Source organism: Panthera uncia, chromosome D4, assembly GCF_023721935.1.
Source record: "Panthera uncia isolate 11264 chromosome D4, Puncia_PCG_1.0, whole genome shotgun sequence".
In the NCBI taxonomy this organism is placed as follows: domain Eukaryota; kingdom Metazoa; phylum Chordata; class Mammalia; order Carnivora; family Felidae; genus Panthera; species Panthera uncia.
In genome coordinates this window covers 8974306-8992693 of record NC_064807.1, presented here as the reverse complement: position 1 = coordinate 8992693, position 18388 = coordinate 8974306, and the positions used below count along the sequence as shown (strand labels likewise).

General features: G+C 45.5%; 1 protein-coding gene across 4 annotated transcripts in view; it reads left to right on the top strand.

The window, feature by feature from the left end:
- Positions 1–18388, top strand: part of SMARCA2 (SWI/SNF related, matrix associated, actin dependent regulator of chromatin, subfamily a, member 2) — a 179803-nt gene that overhangs the window by 143310 nt on the left and 18105 nt on the right. For 3 of the 4 annotated variants that reach the window (XM_049644919.1, XM_049644933.1, XM_049644962.1), the window contains exons 29-31: positions 7215–7268; positions 16596–16701; positions 17188–17289. In XM_049644919.1, the coding sequence (XP_049500876.1) occupies positions 7215–7268; positions 16596–16701; positions 17188–17289 (262 nt within the window). The remainder of the gene's footprint in view (positions 1–7214; positions 7269–16595; positions 16702–17187; positions 17290–18388) is intronic. The other variant, XM_049645039.1, reaches the window with a different exon arrangement.

Sequence of the window (18388 nt, the reverse complement as noted above, 5' to 3'; positions counted from 1 at the left end):
AAAGGAAGATTGGCCCACCAGTCCATTCTTTGACCGGAGCGAACGGGCACACGCTTCCTCGTAAGCCAAAAATCAGTAACTGTGTCAGGTTTCTGTTCGCCCCCAGCCCTCCTGGAAGATATGCCACAGGCAGGAACGGTTTCCGGGAAACCAGCTTGGACAATGACGCCTTATTTTATCAGCCCCTGGTGTAAAAAAAAAAATAATAATAATAATAATAATAATAATAAAATAAGTAGAGAGGATCACCCTGCATAAGCCTCCAACTTCTCTGCCTTTGTCTCAGGAGAGCAGAGCGCGACATCTGTTACTCTGACCAGGTGCGCCTTGGTATTTGACAGGCATCTTGCTCATAACCTGCTGAGTGGAGTCTGGGGCGGCAGGAGCACTGCGCAGAGCCGAGAAGAGGTTTAGGAGCTAGGCCTTTTATTCCAGGTGACGTCTAGCTCCTCCTTTAACGGTGCAAAAGAGGTCACCAGCTGGTGGACCACAAAGTGCCCACAGCCTGATTAATTTCATGATTCATGTTGTTGGGTGGGGGATGGGGAGAAAGCAAACACATAAAACCCGGAGAGACTTCTTATAAACTTCAGGTGTTCTCCGTCCTTTTCGAAAAACCTGAAAATCATGCAGCGTTCTACCCAAGTTTCCCCAAGGTGATAACGGGTAGGAGTGAGGAGATGGCTACCCACCGCCCCCCACGGGCTCTCCTGCTCCAGCTTGCCGCAGCCCTCCCCCCGACCCGTCACCCTGCTAAATCATCCTTCTAGTGTGGGGTGCCACTTACTATTTATCATCGTGCTTTCCCACCCGGCCCACTTGACTCATTTATATCACCTGCTGGCTCCATAGGCTTCTGGGTGTTGCGCTTCCTGGCATAGATAGCTATGGGCTGACTCCTTTCCTAGAAACCACCACAGAATAGGAGGTTAGATCCCTTGCACCTCAGCTGAGCACAGCACCGTTGTTGATACACAAGCTCTTACGTGGGTTCAGCTTACCTGTGTTTGAATCTTAACTCCAGCATTTATCTACTACCTGTGGGGCGCTCGGGCGACTTCCTTAACCCCTCTGAGCCTCACTTTCGCCATCCACAAAATGGAATGATTACCGTACCTGCCTCCAGAGGCGTCAGGCGAGTTGGAGGAGTTAATGCAGGCCAAGCTTGCTTGCTGAGTCGTTTAATTATTAATAATCAGCCGTTCAGACTACTTTTAGCTCATCAGGTGGGTAAATGGAGCTCTGAGCACTTGAAAGTAAGCGTCCTTGCTAATACGTTTTCTATCCTTTCTGTCCCCTCACACCCTCCAAAAACAGAAAACACAGTTTCACTGGGACTGATTATCGAACATGTCTTTGGTTGTATTGTAGGGAAAGAATATTTAAATATTTTAGCATTCACACACCGAGTACTTTTTTCCTCTTGTTTTCTCTGGTTTCAATGTATTTATTTAACTCTTCCTTGCAGAGTACTCTGTTAAGGCCTGTTCTGTTAGCCCCCACATTTAGGTCCCTTCTGGAGAGTATGGGCCTCTTTCTCATTGCTGCATGTTTCATGTATATTTCGTGTTAGTAGTCTAGAAAAAAAAAAGCACTTATTGTGAATATTTCGGTGTTTTATTTCTCTTCCCAAACTTGGTGCTCAAGTAGGAGGTGCTCAAATTAGGAGGGCCTTAATTGGATACATTGTTATATTTTTGTTGGTTTTAGAAAAATACTGCTGGGAAATGTACCTACCCCTCCATGTGCTGAGATTTTTGTACTGTTAAAGTCAGCTACTAATATAGTAACTCATCCTACCTGTGCAAGAAATACCACCTGTACTAACTTCCCTCCCCTTACCTCAAGTGTTAGGGTTCTGACAGTTGTACAGATTAGCGGTGTATTAGATAAGAATTGCCATCTATATTTAACTGATCTATAAGAATTAATTAGCTCTCATGAGACAGTTTTTTCAAAGTTCTTGCATGATTCTGGGACAGATGTATCTTTCTTTTTTATGAAGAACTAGGATAATTTAAGCATCTATTTATTGCCTTTGTTTTCAGTGCCAGGCTTTTTTTTTTTTTTTTTTTAAGGAGGATACTTTTTAAAATGTGACCCCAAAGAGCCAGTAATTTTGTGTGTTTCACACACAAATGTAAAATCTTTCTGCAGTAATTGCTATTTAAAGTTAGAACTGGTCAGCTATAGCTCATTCCTACTATTTTCATTCCCCAAATCAAGTAGTGTTAGAAGGCTTTGTTTTGACTTGTTATGATAAGCCTTGTTTTCTGTTTCTATAGGAGGCTTTTAAAAATCCTGTTCTAACCGTATGTACTATTTAACCTAAGATGCTTTTCCTTTAGAAAAAGGATCCATCCCAGTTTGCATCTCTACCCTTTAAAATTACCCCTGGGATGAGATCTAGAATAAGATAGTGAAGGGTAGGGGCTGGGAGAGCCATCCCGAGTCTAGAGACGTGGCTCGTAATTACTTGGATAATGGAAAGGTCTAGAGGGATTTGGGGTCCTCGCTCTCCCTGGCTCACCTTCCCACAACTCAGATGTGCCCCCCCTCACCATCTTTGACAGACTGCCATCCAGCAGTATGGACCCTCCCAAGAGTTAGTGCGCTGTGTCAGGGGGCAGTTAACGACACTGACGTGCAGCTGTAAGCACAACAATCCTTTCCTATAGGATTCAGCCCTTCTGACTTCTGGGTGTTCTACTTGGACGTTCAGAGAGTATGTCCGTCCGCATTCCAAGCAGTGTCCTTTGGGCACAGCTATCCACCTCAGGCCATTCTCCTTGAGGCTGACACACCTCCCTTTGCTCTCAGAGTGCCGTCTAGACCTACACCATCCTGGTCCCCTTCCTTAGGCACATCTTACTTTCTTAGTGTCCCATTTAGAATATGGCACCCATACCTCCAAAGGTATTCTGATGGCTAATTGCGGGGCAGTGAGCTTCCCTGGTCTGGATACCAAAATTCTGTTACCCTGCCTCAAGAGTGTCTTAACTTCTTCCAACAGCTCTGACACATGAACATGGGAAAGCTCCCCGGCCCCAAAATGTGTAGAAAGCTCTTTCTTCCCTTGAATATTGCCAAGGTTAGACGTCAACTAAGCACTTGATTTTTTTGAGCCTGTATCTACCGACTTCATTCTTTCCCTTATGCAGCTCCATTTAACAGATTCTTGTCCCATTTTTCCAGTCTATTATTATAACATCATTTTTATGCCTTTTTAAAAAATCATGTTTCCTTGTGTAAATCGTTTCAGGTTTTTTGTTTTGTGGGTTTTTTTTTATATTTTTGTTTTGTTGTTGTTTTTTTTCCATCAGATTTGCCATAAGCTGTCTAAAAGGCAAAGGACAGATCTCTGTCATGTGCACCTGAAAATCACTTCAGGTTGACATAAATGTATTAACCATTAATCCTTTTTTTTAAAAAAAAATATATTTTTTAATGTTTATTTTTGAGAGAGAGAGAGAAACAAAGCACAAGCGGGGGCGGGGCAGAGAGAGAGGGAGACACAGAATCCGAAGCAGGCTCCGAGCTGTCAGCACAGAGCCTGACGCGGGGCTTGAACTCATGAACTGCGAGATCATTACCTGAGCCAAAGTTGGACACTTAACCGACTGAGCCACCCAGGAGCCCCTAAACAGCAATCCTTAAAGTTGATTAGCCGTCTGTAGTGTCACAGGACTGCGCCATCGTGTCCCCCACTCTGTCTGTGCTTTCTCAAGGTTATCAAGAAAGGTTGAAGCCAAGAGATACCACATTTATGGCCTCTCCAATCTATCCACCTAGAAACCCTGCCGAAAGAATAAAATGAGGTTAGCTTGCCATGGCTTTTTCTAAGAGACCCCCTGCTAGTACTTAAATGATATTATTTATCTTCTCTAAATAGCCCCGTGGCATCTGAATAATTTCCTCTAACTTTTTATGGAGGGTCCTCATCAAGCTTAGCAATCTCAAGTCTCCTTGTTCATTTTGACATGGGAACGCTGGCTCTTATCTCTCATCTTCTGACTCCACTTCTGTTCGTTGTGATTTCTTAAACGTTACTAGAAGCAATCCGCACAGTGCTTCAGGATGTAATTAGTTTGCAACTGGATACTTGAACTCACGTGAAGCACCTTCTTACGCCTGGTCGACAGTCCTGTCCGTCGGTGGCTTTTGTTCAACGTTTATTGCGCCTGACTTTTCAAATCTGAACATTGTCCTCATCCCTGAAGAATCTGGAAATGGAAGGTGAGGTTGTGTCCTCTCTTCCCTCCCTGACAATTGTCTGAAGACTGTGGCAGGAGCATTCTACGATGACCCGCCTCGCTGTCCGCAGAGGGTTGGGACTTGACGTCCAGCTTTGTGGACGGACACAGGGAAGCAGTGGGCAAGGCGGAAGAAACCTGCCTGGCTGGTCTGATGGGTGGACACAACCCTGGCCCACAGTGAGGTGATGGGGGTAGGGCTGGTGACCGCTGGGCTGCTTCCTCCCTGGCCCTGTTGAGGCTCCGCTGTCCTCCCTAAAGACGGACTGTCATCTTCTTGACCTGAATTTGCAGAATCCTTCCTGATAGGTCTGAGAGCGGTGGAAGGTCTTGGCTTGTTCTGAATTCCAGCTCACAGTGTAGAAAATCATTTATTCATCCTGGAAATATTTACGGCATCCCTCCTGTATTTCCAGCCCTGTACTGCAGAACAGGGCCAGAGGGGGAAAAGCCAAAAAACAAAACAAAAACAAAAAAACTCATAGTACTCCCCCCCTCTTGCTCACGGTGCATGCATTGGAGGAGGTAGACAGTCTTCCTTCCAGGAAGGAGGTGGCCAGCCAGGAGAATCCAGGGAAGCAAGGGGTCATGTGAGCCTCTTACATGAGGGCACGATGACATTAGTTCTTATGTAGGGTCACTTTTTAGAAAAACAAAAAACTATCATTATAAAGACATTTAACCTGGGAAAGGAGAGCCAGTGTGCCATTCCTTTACATTTCAGCTCCTTTCCAAGGACAGGGTAGACCGCAAGCCTTAGGACTAAATGTACCGTTTAATTCCTTTACATGCTGAAGTTGGGTGTGGCATAGCCCTCAAGTTGAGTAAGGCCGAGCTGCTGGTTTTGAAGGTCCCCATCTCATCAATCCATTCTCCAGAAGGGATGGGCTCTCGTTAAAAAAAAGAGAGAGAAAGAGAGAGAGAGAGAGAGAGAGAGGAAGAAAGGAAGGAAGGAAGGAAGGAAGGAAGAAAGAAAGAAAGAAAGAAAGAAAGAAAGAAAGAAAGAAAAGTTACTTAGTTGCCTGGTTTTGAGGTTTTCTCTCAAGTGCTTGACCTGATGTGCATTTACTGTGTGTGTGGGGGGGGGGGGCTGGGGGGAGGTGCTTCCCACACTGATCACCCTCCAGAGGCTTCGATCCAGGGCAGACTGTTTACACCACTGTTGGGATTGTCTCACCAACACAGATTTGTAGTAACAGTATTTTTAAAGCCAAATCCGTGTCCCTGTACTCTTTTTTTGTGGTTGTTTGGGTATCGTGTACCTTTCTTCCTTCCCCCAAGGTGATCAGATGGCTGACCTGTGTAGATCTGTCCCCCTGCCCTCCTTATCCGAATCATCCGAAATGATCCTGCAGGGACCTCTCTTGTTCAGAGCCTCGCATCTCCCGTGAACTGTAATCTTCGTTAGTTTCAGCTCGCAGCACCTTGCCCGTCGTCCTCTGAATTATTTACAGCATGTTCTGTAAAATGTCTGAGGGAGTATTTACCATTCCCAGGTTTCTCTGCCTTTCTGACGACATGTCCTGAGACCGCGTGGTCTGGTTTTGGCTTCTGTATCCCCGTGGTTAACATTACCATCAACCCAGTGTCCCAAATGAGCAGCACGAAAAGTGTTTCCAATTCTGTGCCTTCTTTCTGATACGCGCTCAGGTACAAAGTTCCTTTGACACGCACCCCAGCACCTCTCCTGGGTACTCCGTCTTCTATCGCCCCACATGCTTCTTCACTAGGCCCTTACCATGTTATGGGAGGCCCGGCCTGGGGCAGCTGTGTGCTGCCTGTGTCCCCTGCCTCCAATCTGTCCCTCATCCTGCCTTTCTGGGGCCTGTAGCTCACTGTCGCACTGTCGTGTAACTTTTTCCCATTGCCTCCCCAAGTGCGATCAAACTTCTTAGTGCAGGGAAAGCTAGTCTTCCGTAGTCTGGCCTTAGTGACCTCCCAGCTTCGTTTGCCAACATGTCCCTTCCTGTTCTCCCTTTAATTTTAGACATCGCAGCTAATGCCCCCCCCCCCACCTTTTTTCCACTTCTCCTTGGTTTATGCTATTCCCTTTGTGTGGTGCCTCACGCCCTCCGAAGAGTGGGAGTGGCTCTGAGAAGGGATTTTATGAGCGGCCACACGCAGCCTGCGGATGCTAGAGTAAGGTCTGGACAGGATGGAAGTTTTTTTTTTTTTCCTGTGATTCTCACACCCGGCCACTGCTCTGGTTCCCACCACATAAAGGGACACCAGGGTAGCAGTTTCAGAGTTCTCAATGGAAGAGCCTTCCCTAGAGGCCCATAGAAGGGCCGGAGACCTCAGGTGGCCATTTATGGTCCTTTCCAGTCCAAATGACTGACTTGAAGAGAAGGGAGGTCTGGGAGGCGGAGCCAGCTACCTGGGTGGCGTGCAGAAATCAGGGCTGGCTGCTGTAGCAGCGTGCAGTGTGCTATTCAGTTTCCACTCCAGCTTTCCGAGGTAAGTACTAGGCCCGTTTTATTTACACGTGAGGAGCTGGCTCGCCTCGGATGGTAAGAGCACTCCGGTAAGGTCATGCTCCCCCACCCCCTGCAAATGCTGCCTGACTTCCCCCCGCTGCTTCTGGAGCAGTGCACGGAAGCTGCACCCTAATGCTCACATCAAACATGAGCCGAGGGAGCAGGAACCGGAGTAACAGGCATGTTCGCGTTTAAGAGAAGCAGGAAATGTCTCAGAGACGTCACGAAAAAGGTTTTTTCTTTTCTCTCCATTCCTCGAAAACTGTGTGTGTGTGTGTGTGTGTGTGTCAGAATGCGGTTCCACACATAACATTGTGTAGTTTCCCCCCCAAATCCTATGAGTCGACAACACGGGCAGGTAAGCAGTCTGAGGCTTGGAGAAGTGACAGGAATCTCCCCAAGGTCACCCACCATAGGAGGAAGAGCCGGACTGGGACTCGAACCCAGGTCTTCTGACTCCAGTGTTCTTTCTACTCTACCGCAGGTGTAACGTGGAGAAGGTGCCCGGTAATTCTCAGTTGGAAATAGAAGGAAACAGGTCAGGATCTGTCTTGTATCCCCTTGTCTCTGAATACAGGTATCCGTCGGGACAGCAAACAGCCCATTTGCTCCCCTAGCCTCCCGACCACACCCACTTGGGGTGGGAGGCGGAGAGGCAGATATTCCAACCCCCCAGCCATGGCTTTTGAAGTTGTTTGTGCTGCGCTGAGGTTGGGGTGTGTCCGTCCTGTAAATGCCCTTCTTAGAAGGGCTGTCGGGAGCCGCCCGCCGGCCTGCCTGCCCACCTCCCCTCACAGATGGGTTTCTCTTGCTTCTCCCTCCCTCGGGCAGCTTCTGTCTTATATCCGTGGGCCTCCTCACTCCGTGCTGCCTTGCTGTAGAAGCTTCATGAACAGCCTGTCTGCTGCGTGGCTCTCCTGCAGGGTGTGAAGAAATGTGTGCGTGCACACAGTGTGTCTGACGTTCTGGAGTTAACCCCAGTGTGCATGGGGTTTGCGCCCTGCCTGCGCCATCTGGGTGTGTCCCAAGCCAGTCTGTTGGACTTTTGTGTGCTTCTGCTGCTGCAGGTGGAAAACAGAACTGCTCTTTCTCGTAGGCATTTCCTGCGAATGAGGTGACGTTGGTCACGAAAGGGAAGTGGGGGATGTACGTGATTTCTCGGGGTTAGGAACGATTAGTCCTACATTGAAGATGTCTTTCTGTTAGCTTGAACTTAAAAAAAAAACAAACAAAAAAAAACGGTATTTCACTTGCTCAGCCATATTGCCCTTTTGTCGGTTGACCCTGCAACGTCCTTTACGGCATTTTCCCCCACTAGTGTAGGATCCAGTCTAGGGCCAGGAGGAAGCACTGAAGCCTCCTCCATCCGGCATTCCAGAATGGATGCCGATCCCCAGTTGTGTATGTAAAGAGATTAAACGTGGGAGTGATTCGTGCCTACCCGCGTCTGTGTGGGGATAGAACTGTTGTCCCAGACGGTTGATTTTTGATCATTCCTATTGGTGTTCGGTAAACAGTGTTCAATCCCAGAAGCCAGACAGACACTCCAACCATCATGTGTAACTGCAGGATGTTAAGAATTATGTTACATTTTGGCCATTATGAGAAAGAACTCAGTCCGGATTTGCATTTTGGGATTGAAATAACTTGACTTCATTAGTTTGGTCCGTTTAAATTCGGGAACATCTTGGGTAAACGTTTCCACCTTCACCACCCCGTCCCCCAACATGAAGAGGTGGCCTTAAGGTCTAAATGGCACCATGTGGCTAGACGCCCAACCCAGGAAACAAGGACAGACATAAGCTCCTTTTCCCTCTCTAACATCAAAATGGTCATGTGACCGTGAAAAGTGGATTAATCACAACTTTAAAGGGTATTGCAAGCCTCCAGTGTCACGCCTGGCCTTTCTGCAGAGAGGATATGGCTGCATGTAGTTGGGACCTAGATAAACACGTTTTCACCGAAGACACATTTAAACTAATTTCCAGAGCCACAGAGAGGGGCTCGACACTTGCCTCCCTCCAGGCTCTGGCATCTTTCTCGTCCCTTACTGCCCCATATGCTGTGCTTTCCCATAAGCCCCCGAGTTTATGATGTGTGTTGTTCAGAGGCTGTGTTAGGGTGAAAGTGGTGTTTGTGCGTTCAGAAGAAGTGCTGAGCATTTTCCGTGTCTGTCTCTGTGCGAGTGTCGCAAGTGGGGGAGAAATGACTAAGACGGAACGCCTTAAAGCCTAGTTGGAAAAAGCGGTCAAGGAAGAACATGGACACAGTGGGAGTATACAGCGTGTGTATACACGGTGGGAGGGGACGGATGGGGCAGGGGCGGTGGACGCGTCAGGTCTCTGTGTGGGCCTAGTGGGAACCCCGAGGAGAGTGTGGGGGTGGTGGGCGAGGCAGAGGCACCCAGGCCCACGTGCGGGGGCAGCCCTGGCCATATGGAAACGCGGGCCCCTCTAGAGACCACGTGATCCCAGTAGGCCTGGACCACAGCGTGCGGGGGATGGGGGTCTCGCGTGGGGGCGGTGGGAACGTGACTGACAAGATTCCAGAGCAGGTGTGAGCGAGGAGAACCCACGGACAGCCCTTGGATCTCTGTCCGTGGTGGTGAGTCTGCGTGGTGCCACTCAGGAATGTGGGTAGGAGGAAAGGAGGCATGTGCGCGCGCACGTGCCTGGGTGCCGCGTGCATACCTACCTACCGTGTGCGTGCATGCATACGTGCGTGTGTGTGTGCGTGCACATGCGACTACCCAGCCCACGTACTCCATCCCAGGAAATCCGATCCCTCTCTATGGCTGTTCGCAGCCCTTGATGTTGTGATTATGTTGCTAGTATTGACCATCCTTCCAGGACCGGCCAAGAAGCTCTTTTAGAGGAAATCTATTTTTAGCAACGTCAGCACCCGACATGCTGCATTTCTTTGAATAGGGGAGGAAGGCTATGACTGTGGATCTCGGGCCGAAGCACCTTTGCCGATAGTAGCTCTAATTAGATGATGGCGAAATTGCCATAAAATGGTAGTGTGACCAAGTGGACACATTTGTAGAAAAATTCGTTGGAGGTGAAGAGCCTTTCCTCGTGCATTCCCCGTATCCGACGCTTCGGGCTCAGCCTCACAGCCGACAATTTATTCTATGCAGTTGCAGCCTGGTGAGGTCGTACATAGCCTTGCACATTGTCTGGGATGATGCTCCCCAGACTGGGGTCCTCAAATTCCGGTACCATAGCCTCTTGGAGAACCCTCAGTGCACTTAGAGGCTCTGAGAGGTCTTTTGTCAAGTAACCTGTTGAACTTCATTCATCCCAGTGTATCCCAAACTCCTTTGACCAACAAAACCCCCCTTTCCAGGGAGAACCGTTAAAAACTCATTAAGCTTGTATTCCCTGAAGCACACCTTGGGAAGTGCTGAACTGGAGCTTAGAAGTTGCATTTAGTCCAGAGAGGGTTTGCTCAGGGAAATATGGATTTCAGTACTTTATTTTTTCCTCATGACAAATATTGATACTTTTATATGTTTATACTTTCACTCCTGGCAACTCGACACTTAACTTCATGATTCTCTCAGCCACTTATACCCACATAAAGCAAGTGGGCAGCCCACAAACAAACTTAGCCTGTCTGCTTTCCAAGGCACACAGGGCCTCCCTGAGGCCTCCAGGGTCAGTCTGACCGGGGAAGCACAGGGCCTCTGCCTCGCAGAGCTGTACTCCAGCACCAGCATAAATGACCTCTTTCTGAGGGAGGAGGAACAGTCCCAGCTGGAATAACAAAATAGATTTTCTTATGGTCTGATAAAACTGTCTTTAAAACCACTCTACAGGCATTTTAATAAAACGGATTGCTCTGAGACATGGCAGTTATCAGGCATAGATGTTCTTGCATATTCACGGGGCAAGGTCTGCCTCATTCGTGTCATTCTTAAGAATTTGCTAAAACAGCCATGTAGGACAAAGCAGCACTCTGGTGTCCCCTTGAACCTGTCCCTTTAACAAAATGACACTTGGGACTGGCGGCTCAGGTGGGAGGCATTTGATTTTGTTTGCTTGCCAAGCTGTGTGCTTTTGAGTTTGGTCCCATTTCAGCCTAAAGCTTTGAAGTGTTTTCACTATTACCAAGTAGAGACAAAGGGACGGAGCAGAGGACAAAATACTCAGTGGAAGGGCAGGTAGGTCCCTGCCTTTGGAAAGGAACGCATTCTTTGAGTCACGTCCAGGTCTATGAGATGAGATGGTATAATCAGCGACCAAGGTCTCAGGTGGACAGGTGGGCAGTTACAATTGTATATTTCTACCTGCTCTTAGGAAATGTCAGGCGAGTACAGGGGGAAAAGCAACTGGACACCCTGAGTCACTTTCTAGAAGAGTCCAGTGATAGATGGTAGATTCTCCCAAAGTTTCCTCAAAATGCTTGTCTACGCAGATAAGTAATAATCTCAGAATCCCACGTCCTGATGAGCACCTTTGATTTGTTAGTGATAAGTTCAGGGGGAGAAACCTGAAGAAATAAATTGGACCTTAATAAGGTAGTAGATTCTGATGGTTGTGATATATTAAAATTTTTATGGAGTTATTCTGCTCTACTTTTCTCTTTATTTGGCTTTATAAGGTAGAATTAAATGGTGCCAATTGGTGAAATGTGCTATTTATGGTGTTATAAATAAAAGCTGATCATATACCTCTTAGATACCATTTCTCTGGGAAAAATTAGATTAGATTTTTGACTTACAGCATGTTTTGAAAGAAGGTAACCCAGTAAAAGTGTTTGAAACCTACTTTATTTATGGATGATGATATGGTTCCAAAATACATTAGCATGTAAATCCTCATTTTGTTGAATCAGAGGACATTGTTGTTAATATTTATTTATGCTCTGGCATATCTCCTTCTGGTCCTTAAGTTTATGAGTTTTTAAAAATGTAGTTGCAATTGTACTGCATTTACAGTCTGATATCCTGTGTTCTTTTATTTATTTTTTTATTGAAGGTCACAACAAGGAATTTTCCCTTCTTTAAGGCATAATCTTAAAATTCGTAATTTTAGACTCCCTAACATTCTGTTGTCCTTTCCCCAGTAAACATTTTGGATGCATTACATTAGTCACTTTAAATAATGCTGTGATGAACATCATTTATGCAACTATTATATGTACATACTTATGTATTACATATATATTATTTTATTCACCTAGGATAGATTACCAAAAGTAGAACCATGTACCATGGTGTAACTGTATTTAAGACTCTTTTATTTTTATTTTTTTAAGAGAGTGCATACACGTGTGAGCCAGGGAAAAGGGCAGAGGGAGAGAGAGAATATTAAGCAGGCTCCACACTCGTCTTGGAGCCTAATGGGGGGCTTGATCCCACAGCCCTGGGATCAGGACCTGAGCCGAAATCAAGACTGAGCCTCTCAAGTGCCCCAGCATTCAAGCTTCTTGATAAAGCCTTGCTGTTTTTACTGAGCTGCGTGAGCCCTTTATGACTGCTGCTAACAGCCGGTCATTTACCTTGCATTAACCTGATGTAACCTTATTTTTGTTGGTAACTCAGGCACATCCTATATCTACGGTCCTAACGCTACCCTTTGGGGTGATTTTTAATGGCTACCACCGCCATTGCCAAAAGCAAGTCTACCGTCCTCCCATTCTGTGTTGCCATAACCTCCTGTATTCTTCAGATTTCCAAGCTTGTTGGGAATTCTCAGTCAGTACTCAGTAAGACTCAGGTGAGAGACCTCAGTAGTGAACACAGAGCACAAGTAATTGTCATACCTGTTTTGTGCCTGGCCCAGGTGGGCTCCCTGGGAAAGTAGGGTGCTGTCCCCTTCAGGTGCATTTTTAAGTGGTTTGTTTTAAACCTCCCAGGAATCTGACCCTGAAAAGCAACAGCATGCTTTCACCTACTACCCTCCAATGTTGACCCAGTTTTAAAGTTCTCTTCCCAGAAGATTTCCTGTGTTTGAATCCTTGAGGACTATAGTAACTTTTTTTTTTTTTTTTTTGTAAAATCCTTCCAAGTGGGTATTTTAAATCATGACATCACTTCATTAATGGGGGCAAGATAGGTTTTATTTAGTTAACAAAGGCAAAAATGTGGCCATTTCGACATGAGCTAAATTCTTTTTTTTTTTTTTTTCACAAGTGTCTATTAATCCACGCTTAACACATCAACCTGGGCAGAAGAAAAGAAAATCATAAAACAGCAAAAAAAAAAAAAAAAAAAAAAAAAATCAAACTAAAATAAAAACCAAAAAACCTCTTGCCCAATACCTGATCTTCCTAGTTTGGGTTTGTGGGGAAGGCAGAACAGCTGGCGTTTTAAAGCAGTAGGTTTCTTAGCAGTGTTAGTCTTCTGTACTCTTCCAGGGAGGCTAAGCCTAAAATGTAACCAGAGGTTCCTAATGTTTGCAGTCACCATTTTAGGGTCCTGGTAGTACAGACGGGAAAGCAGAGCCCTCTGGTTTGCGGACGGGATGGGAGAGACACTGGTTCCCACGTGAAGCCCCACAGCCACGGGAGCCCCCGTCGTATGCTTGTGTATCCACGTGTAATGCGCACACGTATCAGCAGTACATGCAGGGTTTGCACACCAGCATTTACATGGCGGCACACAGGGCCTTTCTGGCTCACACATCATGCTCACGCGGCCCCCCGCCCGGTCACCTCTGGAGAGAGCTGTGCCTGCCCAGCGTCCCCTTGTATCCATATCCCTCCGCCACCCACGCTCTGCCTTCTCACGTTTCCTGTTCCTTGATGGATCAGTGTATGAAATAGATCTGAAATCGCGGACCCTCAGTGGATCCCTCTTTTGGGGGAGGGCAGCGGCTATATCCCCTTTGTCTTGGGGAAGCTGCACACTTCCAGCCGGCGATTCATACTTAGGCCTTAAACTATATAAAATGACATCATGGAAAATACCTTGGGGGATAGGTTAAGCATTTCAACAGAAACAGAACACCTTCTGCAAGCCATTGTACAATTAGTCCATTGTTCTGTACTTTAAAAACACACACACACAAAATTTTCCAGCACTGGAAAAAAAAAAAAAAAAGGCATTTGAAAAGGTGTATTGAAAAAGCCTTTGCTCAGCTTAAGTTTGAGAAAGAAATGCCAAGAATTCAAAACTCTTGTCAGGCTGTCTCACTTCCTTTTTCATTTACTTTTTTTTTTTTTTAACCTTTAATTTAGGAAAAAATAAGTTACTGTAGTGATCCGTCAAAATGTGGTTCTCCTACGTCCGTGTGTTCTCTAGGTCACACAAAGCCAGATGTCTTCCTGACATTCCCACCCAAGCTGGCCATCAGAACCCCTGGTACCAACAGGAATGGGAAAGGCTTTTAACTGAATGTACAATGTTCCCACCCTCTTCGGAAAAAAGAAAAAAAAATACATAGGGGAATTAAGTTCTGGGCAGTGAGGCACCAAGGGTTAGCTTGGCAGTGCGAGTATCTTCAGTTTTTATGGAAAATGGGTTCTTGATCTTGAAGTAAGATTGGAGGCATGGAGCCTGGGAATTAGTAATCACGTGGCGGGTTGACCATGGTCTTTATGGGCACACAGGAAAGGTGCTGTCCTGAATAGAAGAGTCAGGTCATCAATACAGAGCTGAGGAGGACTGACATGTTTGTATGATGATCCAACCAACATACCATTAGAGGTCTTTTTCAGTAGCTTCCAGATCTTCCATTTGCCCCAGTGCTCCCTTGTTCTTAGGCAGAGGGGAAAAAAGGAAATAGGACCAGAATATTGAGTGAGCGTTAACTTTTGAAACCATATCAACAGAAGAAATTTGTCTGATTTTTCAGAGTCTCAGAATTTTCTGCTCTGTCCTTTAGGAGCACAGATAATTCTGGACTTGTCTCATGACAGGGTCTAGAATTCCCACAACCTGACTAAAGACAGAGACATCAGACCAAGATTGTTTTGGCCATTTTGCCCCTGCTGGAAAGCCCTTTATCACGTTCTTGGTGCAAACAGCTTATTTCTTATTTCACCAAGAGCCCCGCTGAAATCAAGGGTCTGTGCATCACAGGTGTACAAAGCAAAGATGTCCTTGTAATCCATCAATAGAAAAATGACACCATCTGTTGGCAATGTCGAAAATGACATCGTGAAGATGTCATTGAGGGTCAGGTGTTAAATCTGAGATTACAAGGAGGTCTGACTCTTTGTTGAGAAGACACGGATAGAAATAGAAAAACTGATAGCTAATAAATTGCCTTTCAGATACTTCTTTTCAAACAGGTAAAACGTTTGTGTGTATAAATCTCAGAATGGGAGGAAAAGAACAAACCAGGAATTGTGGCCCTATGTTGAAGGTGACCATAAATAAACTACTTTTTGTCATGTTTTGCTGGTATAATTTATGGAGGTACAAATAGATTTATCAGCCTGGGGAAAGGGGGGTCAGGGCGGCTGTGGGGTGGGAGAAACTCCTTGGCTCTTCCCACGATAACCTAAAAATCTAATTCCCTGTTAAACTGCAGTCTTCTTCAACCTCCGGTGTGTGCCCCCTGATTTCCATATTCATGAGGCCCATGTATATATTTTAAAAAAAAAAACAGAGACCCCCCCCCCCCCCCCCGTATGATAGAAAAACTCGCCCATTCCTTTGACAGCGGATTTTCGGTTAATTTATGCAGGCCCCTTTGCACTTCAGCATTTTCCCCACTGGTTGCTAAGCAACCCTTTGAGTTACTGCGCATGCCTTTTTTATGATAACTGTCATTATGAATATTTTTTAATTATACAACTGGGAGTATGGATTAAAACAACATATTGTCACTCATTCTTAGCCACAGCATTCTCCCACACTCCTGGAATCCCCTTCCGAAATTTACATGGTAGTGATTTCTGTCTATTTATTTATTTATTTATTTTTGTATTTCTGCCTTCACAAAGGAAGTAGAGACTGCATCATAAGGGAAGCAAGATTTTGTTGAAAAATGACCATACCATACCTCACAAGCTACCATCGATCTGGATAGGCCAAGCCAGATATTAGAATCTTGAACCTAAATTATGAATATCTTTGTTCCTTCACTCATGTCTGCTTCCAGTATTAAGTGATGTTAAAGCTTATAGTGCCTTATAAACCGTTTTTCAAAGTTGTAAATTAGTAAGCATTTGTTGCTATTAAATTTGCTTTCAAATAAAGCTACCATGAATTTGAGGGAGGGCCCTGCACTAATCCCAGAAACACGAGGTATCCGCGCTTGCTAAATATGTTTGTTCTTTTCTGACCAAATGGCCATATGCACAGAAGTGCAGTTAGGCAAAATGAAGGGGTTCCTCTGGCAAATAATAATAAAGGTATGCGTGGTTCACAGTATGTAAAACACTGTAAAAGGAATAACACAGAAAAGAAAGCGACACAAAAGCTTTTCATTTGAGTTTCCAGAGTCATATTCTAACATACTATTTTCTGAATATACAAGGAGTTTGAAGACAAAGGAGTGTGGAAATAAAGCCATTGTAATTTTTTTCTTGCCAACTCAATTATTATTCATTAAAAAATGGAGTGGTTGGTTGAATAGGACACTTTTAAATGTTTCTATCAAAACAGAGATCTGTTCACTCTGAAAGAGGAACTCACAGTGGACCTCGCATATCATGTGTGACAGAAGTGGGGATCTAATGGCATTTTAATGTGATTTCGGGGTTAGCACAAGGAGCATTAATCTCTAGTTGTGGGATTTTTCCCGGATTTAAGGGGCCCCTTGTCTATAATATGTGGGGTGCAGTTTTTTGTTTTGTTTTGTTTTTTGTTTTTTTTTGTTTTTGTTTTTTTGACATTTTCTGAAATAAAAGCTTTCCTTGGTAGTACGTGACCGGATATGGTTTTGTTTGTTTCCCCCCAACCTTACAGTTCAGGGCGGCAGCTCAGTGAAGTCTTCATTCAGTTACCTTCAAGGAAAGAGTTACCAGAATACTATGAATTAATTAGGAAGCCGGTGGATTTCAAAAAAATAAAGGTAGATATTTTGTTTACAAACTTTATAAAAAAAGAAAAAGGTAAATTCATTGAAATGATTACAGTCAGGGGTTGGCAGTGGCATCCTGTCTGACCACCGTGGACCCCCACCCCCCCCTCCCCCCAGGCCCCAACTCCTCCATCTAGGGCTCGTCCCTAGAACAGTTGGGATATATCCTTGGGCCTTGACATGTAGATGACTTCATCATGTCACGAGCCCATAGTGTATTCGGTTGCATTTTATTTCAGAAGTTTCAGACTCCTCCCCCCAATCTGGGCGGCTCCTTCCCCCTTGCAAGAAGGAATCCCCGTGGGAGGGTGGCCTCTGTGAACAGCGCCCCCTAGAGTTGTGTAGCCCCACATCCCTGGCAGGGCGGTTATGAAGACAAGGGAGGCAAATCAGGCTTTTTTGGACCAAGTAATGATTTTTGCATTTTTTTCCCCCTTCCTCGTCATTAACCTCAATTTTATCCAAAACCTGCATTAGGAGAGGATTCGTAATCACAAGTACCGGAGCCTGGGTGACCTGGAGAAAGATGTCATGCTTCTCTGTCACAACGCTCAGACGTTCAACTTGGAGGGATCTCAGGTATGTGTCTTTGGTTGCCTGAAAAACTTTCCACCTTCGATGTGCTTATGTGCTTTTAAGTGATCTGTTTCATTTTCTACTATTTGAACCACTGCTACTCCCCCCCCCCCCCGGGGGGGTGCAGAATCAAAAATGAGAAATAAAAGCCTATATCGTACGCGAGTATGTAAATAAATTGAGGCTTTGGCTCTTTCAAATTAAGGCCAGCCTCTGTATCATAGCTGTGCTATAGCTCCTATTTATGCTTTCCCTTCAAGGCTTGGCTTCTAATTGGGGTTGGAATTCAAGGAAATCACTTAGCATAATGCTTCAAGGCTAGAGGTATGGTTTTCTGCTTTTGTAGAGACTGTGCACTTGATTATACTTCACCTTCATTTTTCTGACCATAACCGTACGTCAGGAAATGAAAATACTTTGATTTAAAGCAAATGAACAAAAAAGGGTACACGTAGAAAAAAGAACCATTGCCTTTAATTGCTTACAGAACATGCTTATCAAACCAACCGCAGTGAAGAAGTCCCCTTTCTTACTGTTAGCAAGTCTTAAAGTATACGAGTCAGTGATACTCAGCTGATTAAAATAACTGGCGAGGGGATCCTCTCACGGGAATTATACCTCAATTCCGCTCCCCTTTTGTAAGCACCCCCTTTTCCCCCGTCTGTATTTCTGCTAATGCTCTTGTATCATGATGAAGAGAGGAGAGGTCAGTGTGCCTGCCAACTGGTACAGTGTTAAGCCACCATTCAGTTCCTTGAGCTTCTCTCCTGATCTTGTTTTTAAAATCTTTTATGTCCATTCCAATCATGAAACTGGAGAACAAGAGGACCCTCGCATGGGCCTTTTATGCCTTTTAGGAAAAGACTGTGCGTTTCCAGGTTAACGGCGGTAAGTCATGGCCGACCTCAGCAGTAGTTCTTGAAAGCAGGCCTTCTGCAATCCAGACCCTCTTGAAAGAAAGCTCACATGGAAACCAGGGCAGAGAGGGTAATAAGCAAGAGTCAACAAGGATGTCTTCCTGTGAATGACCCCTTGCAGTCGCTGGATGGACCTTTGGGTTCGTCATACTGGACTTGGGCAGCATGGTGCTGTGCCTCGGGGT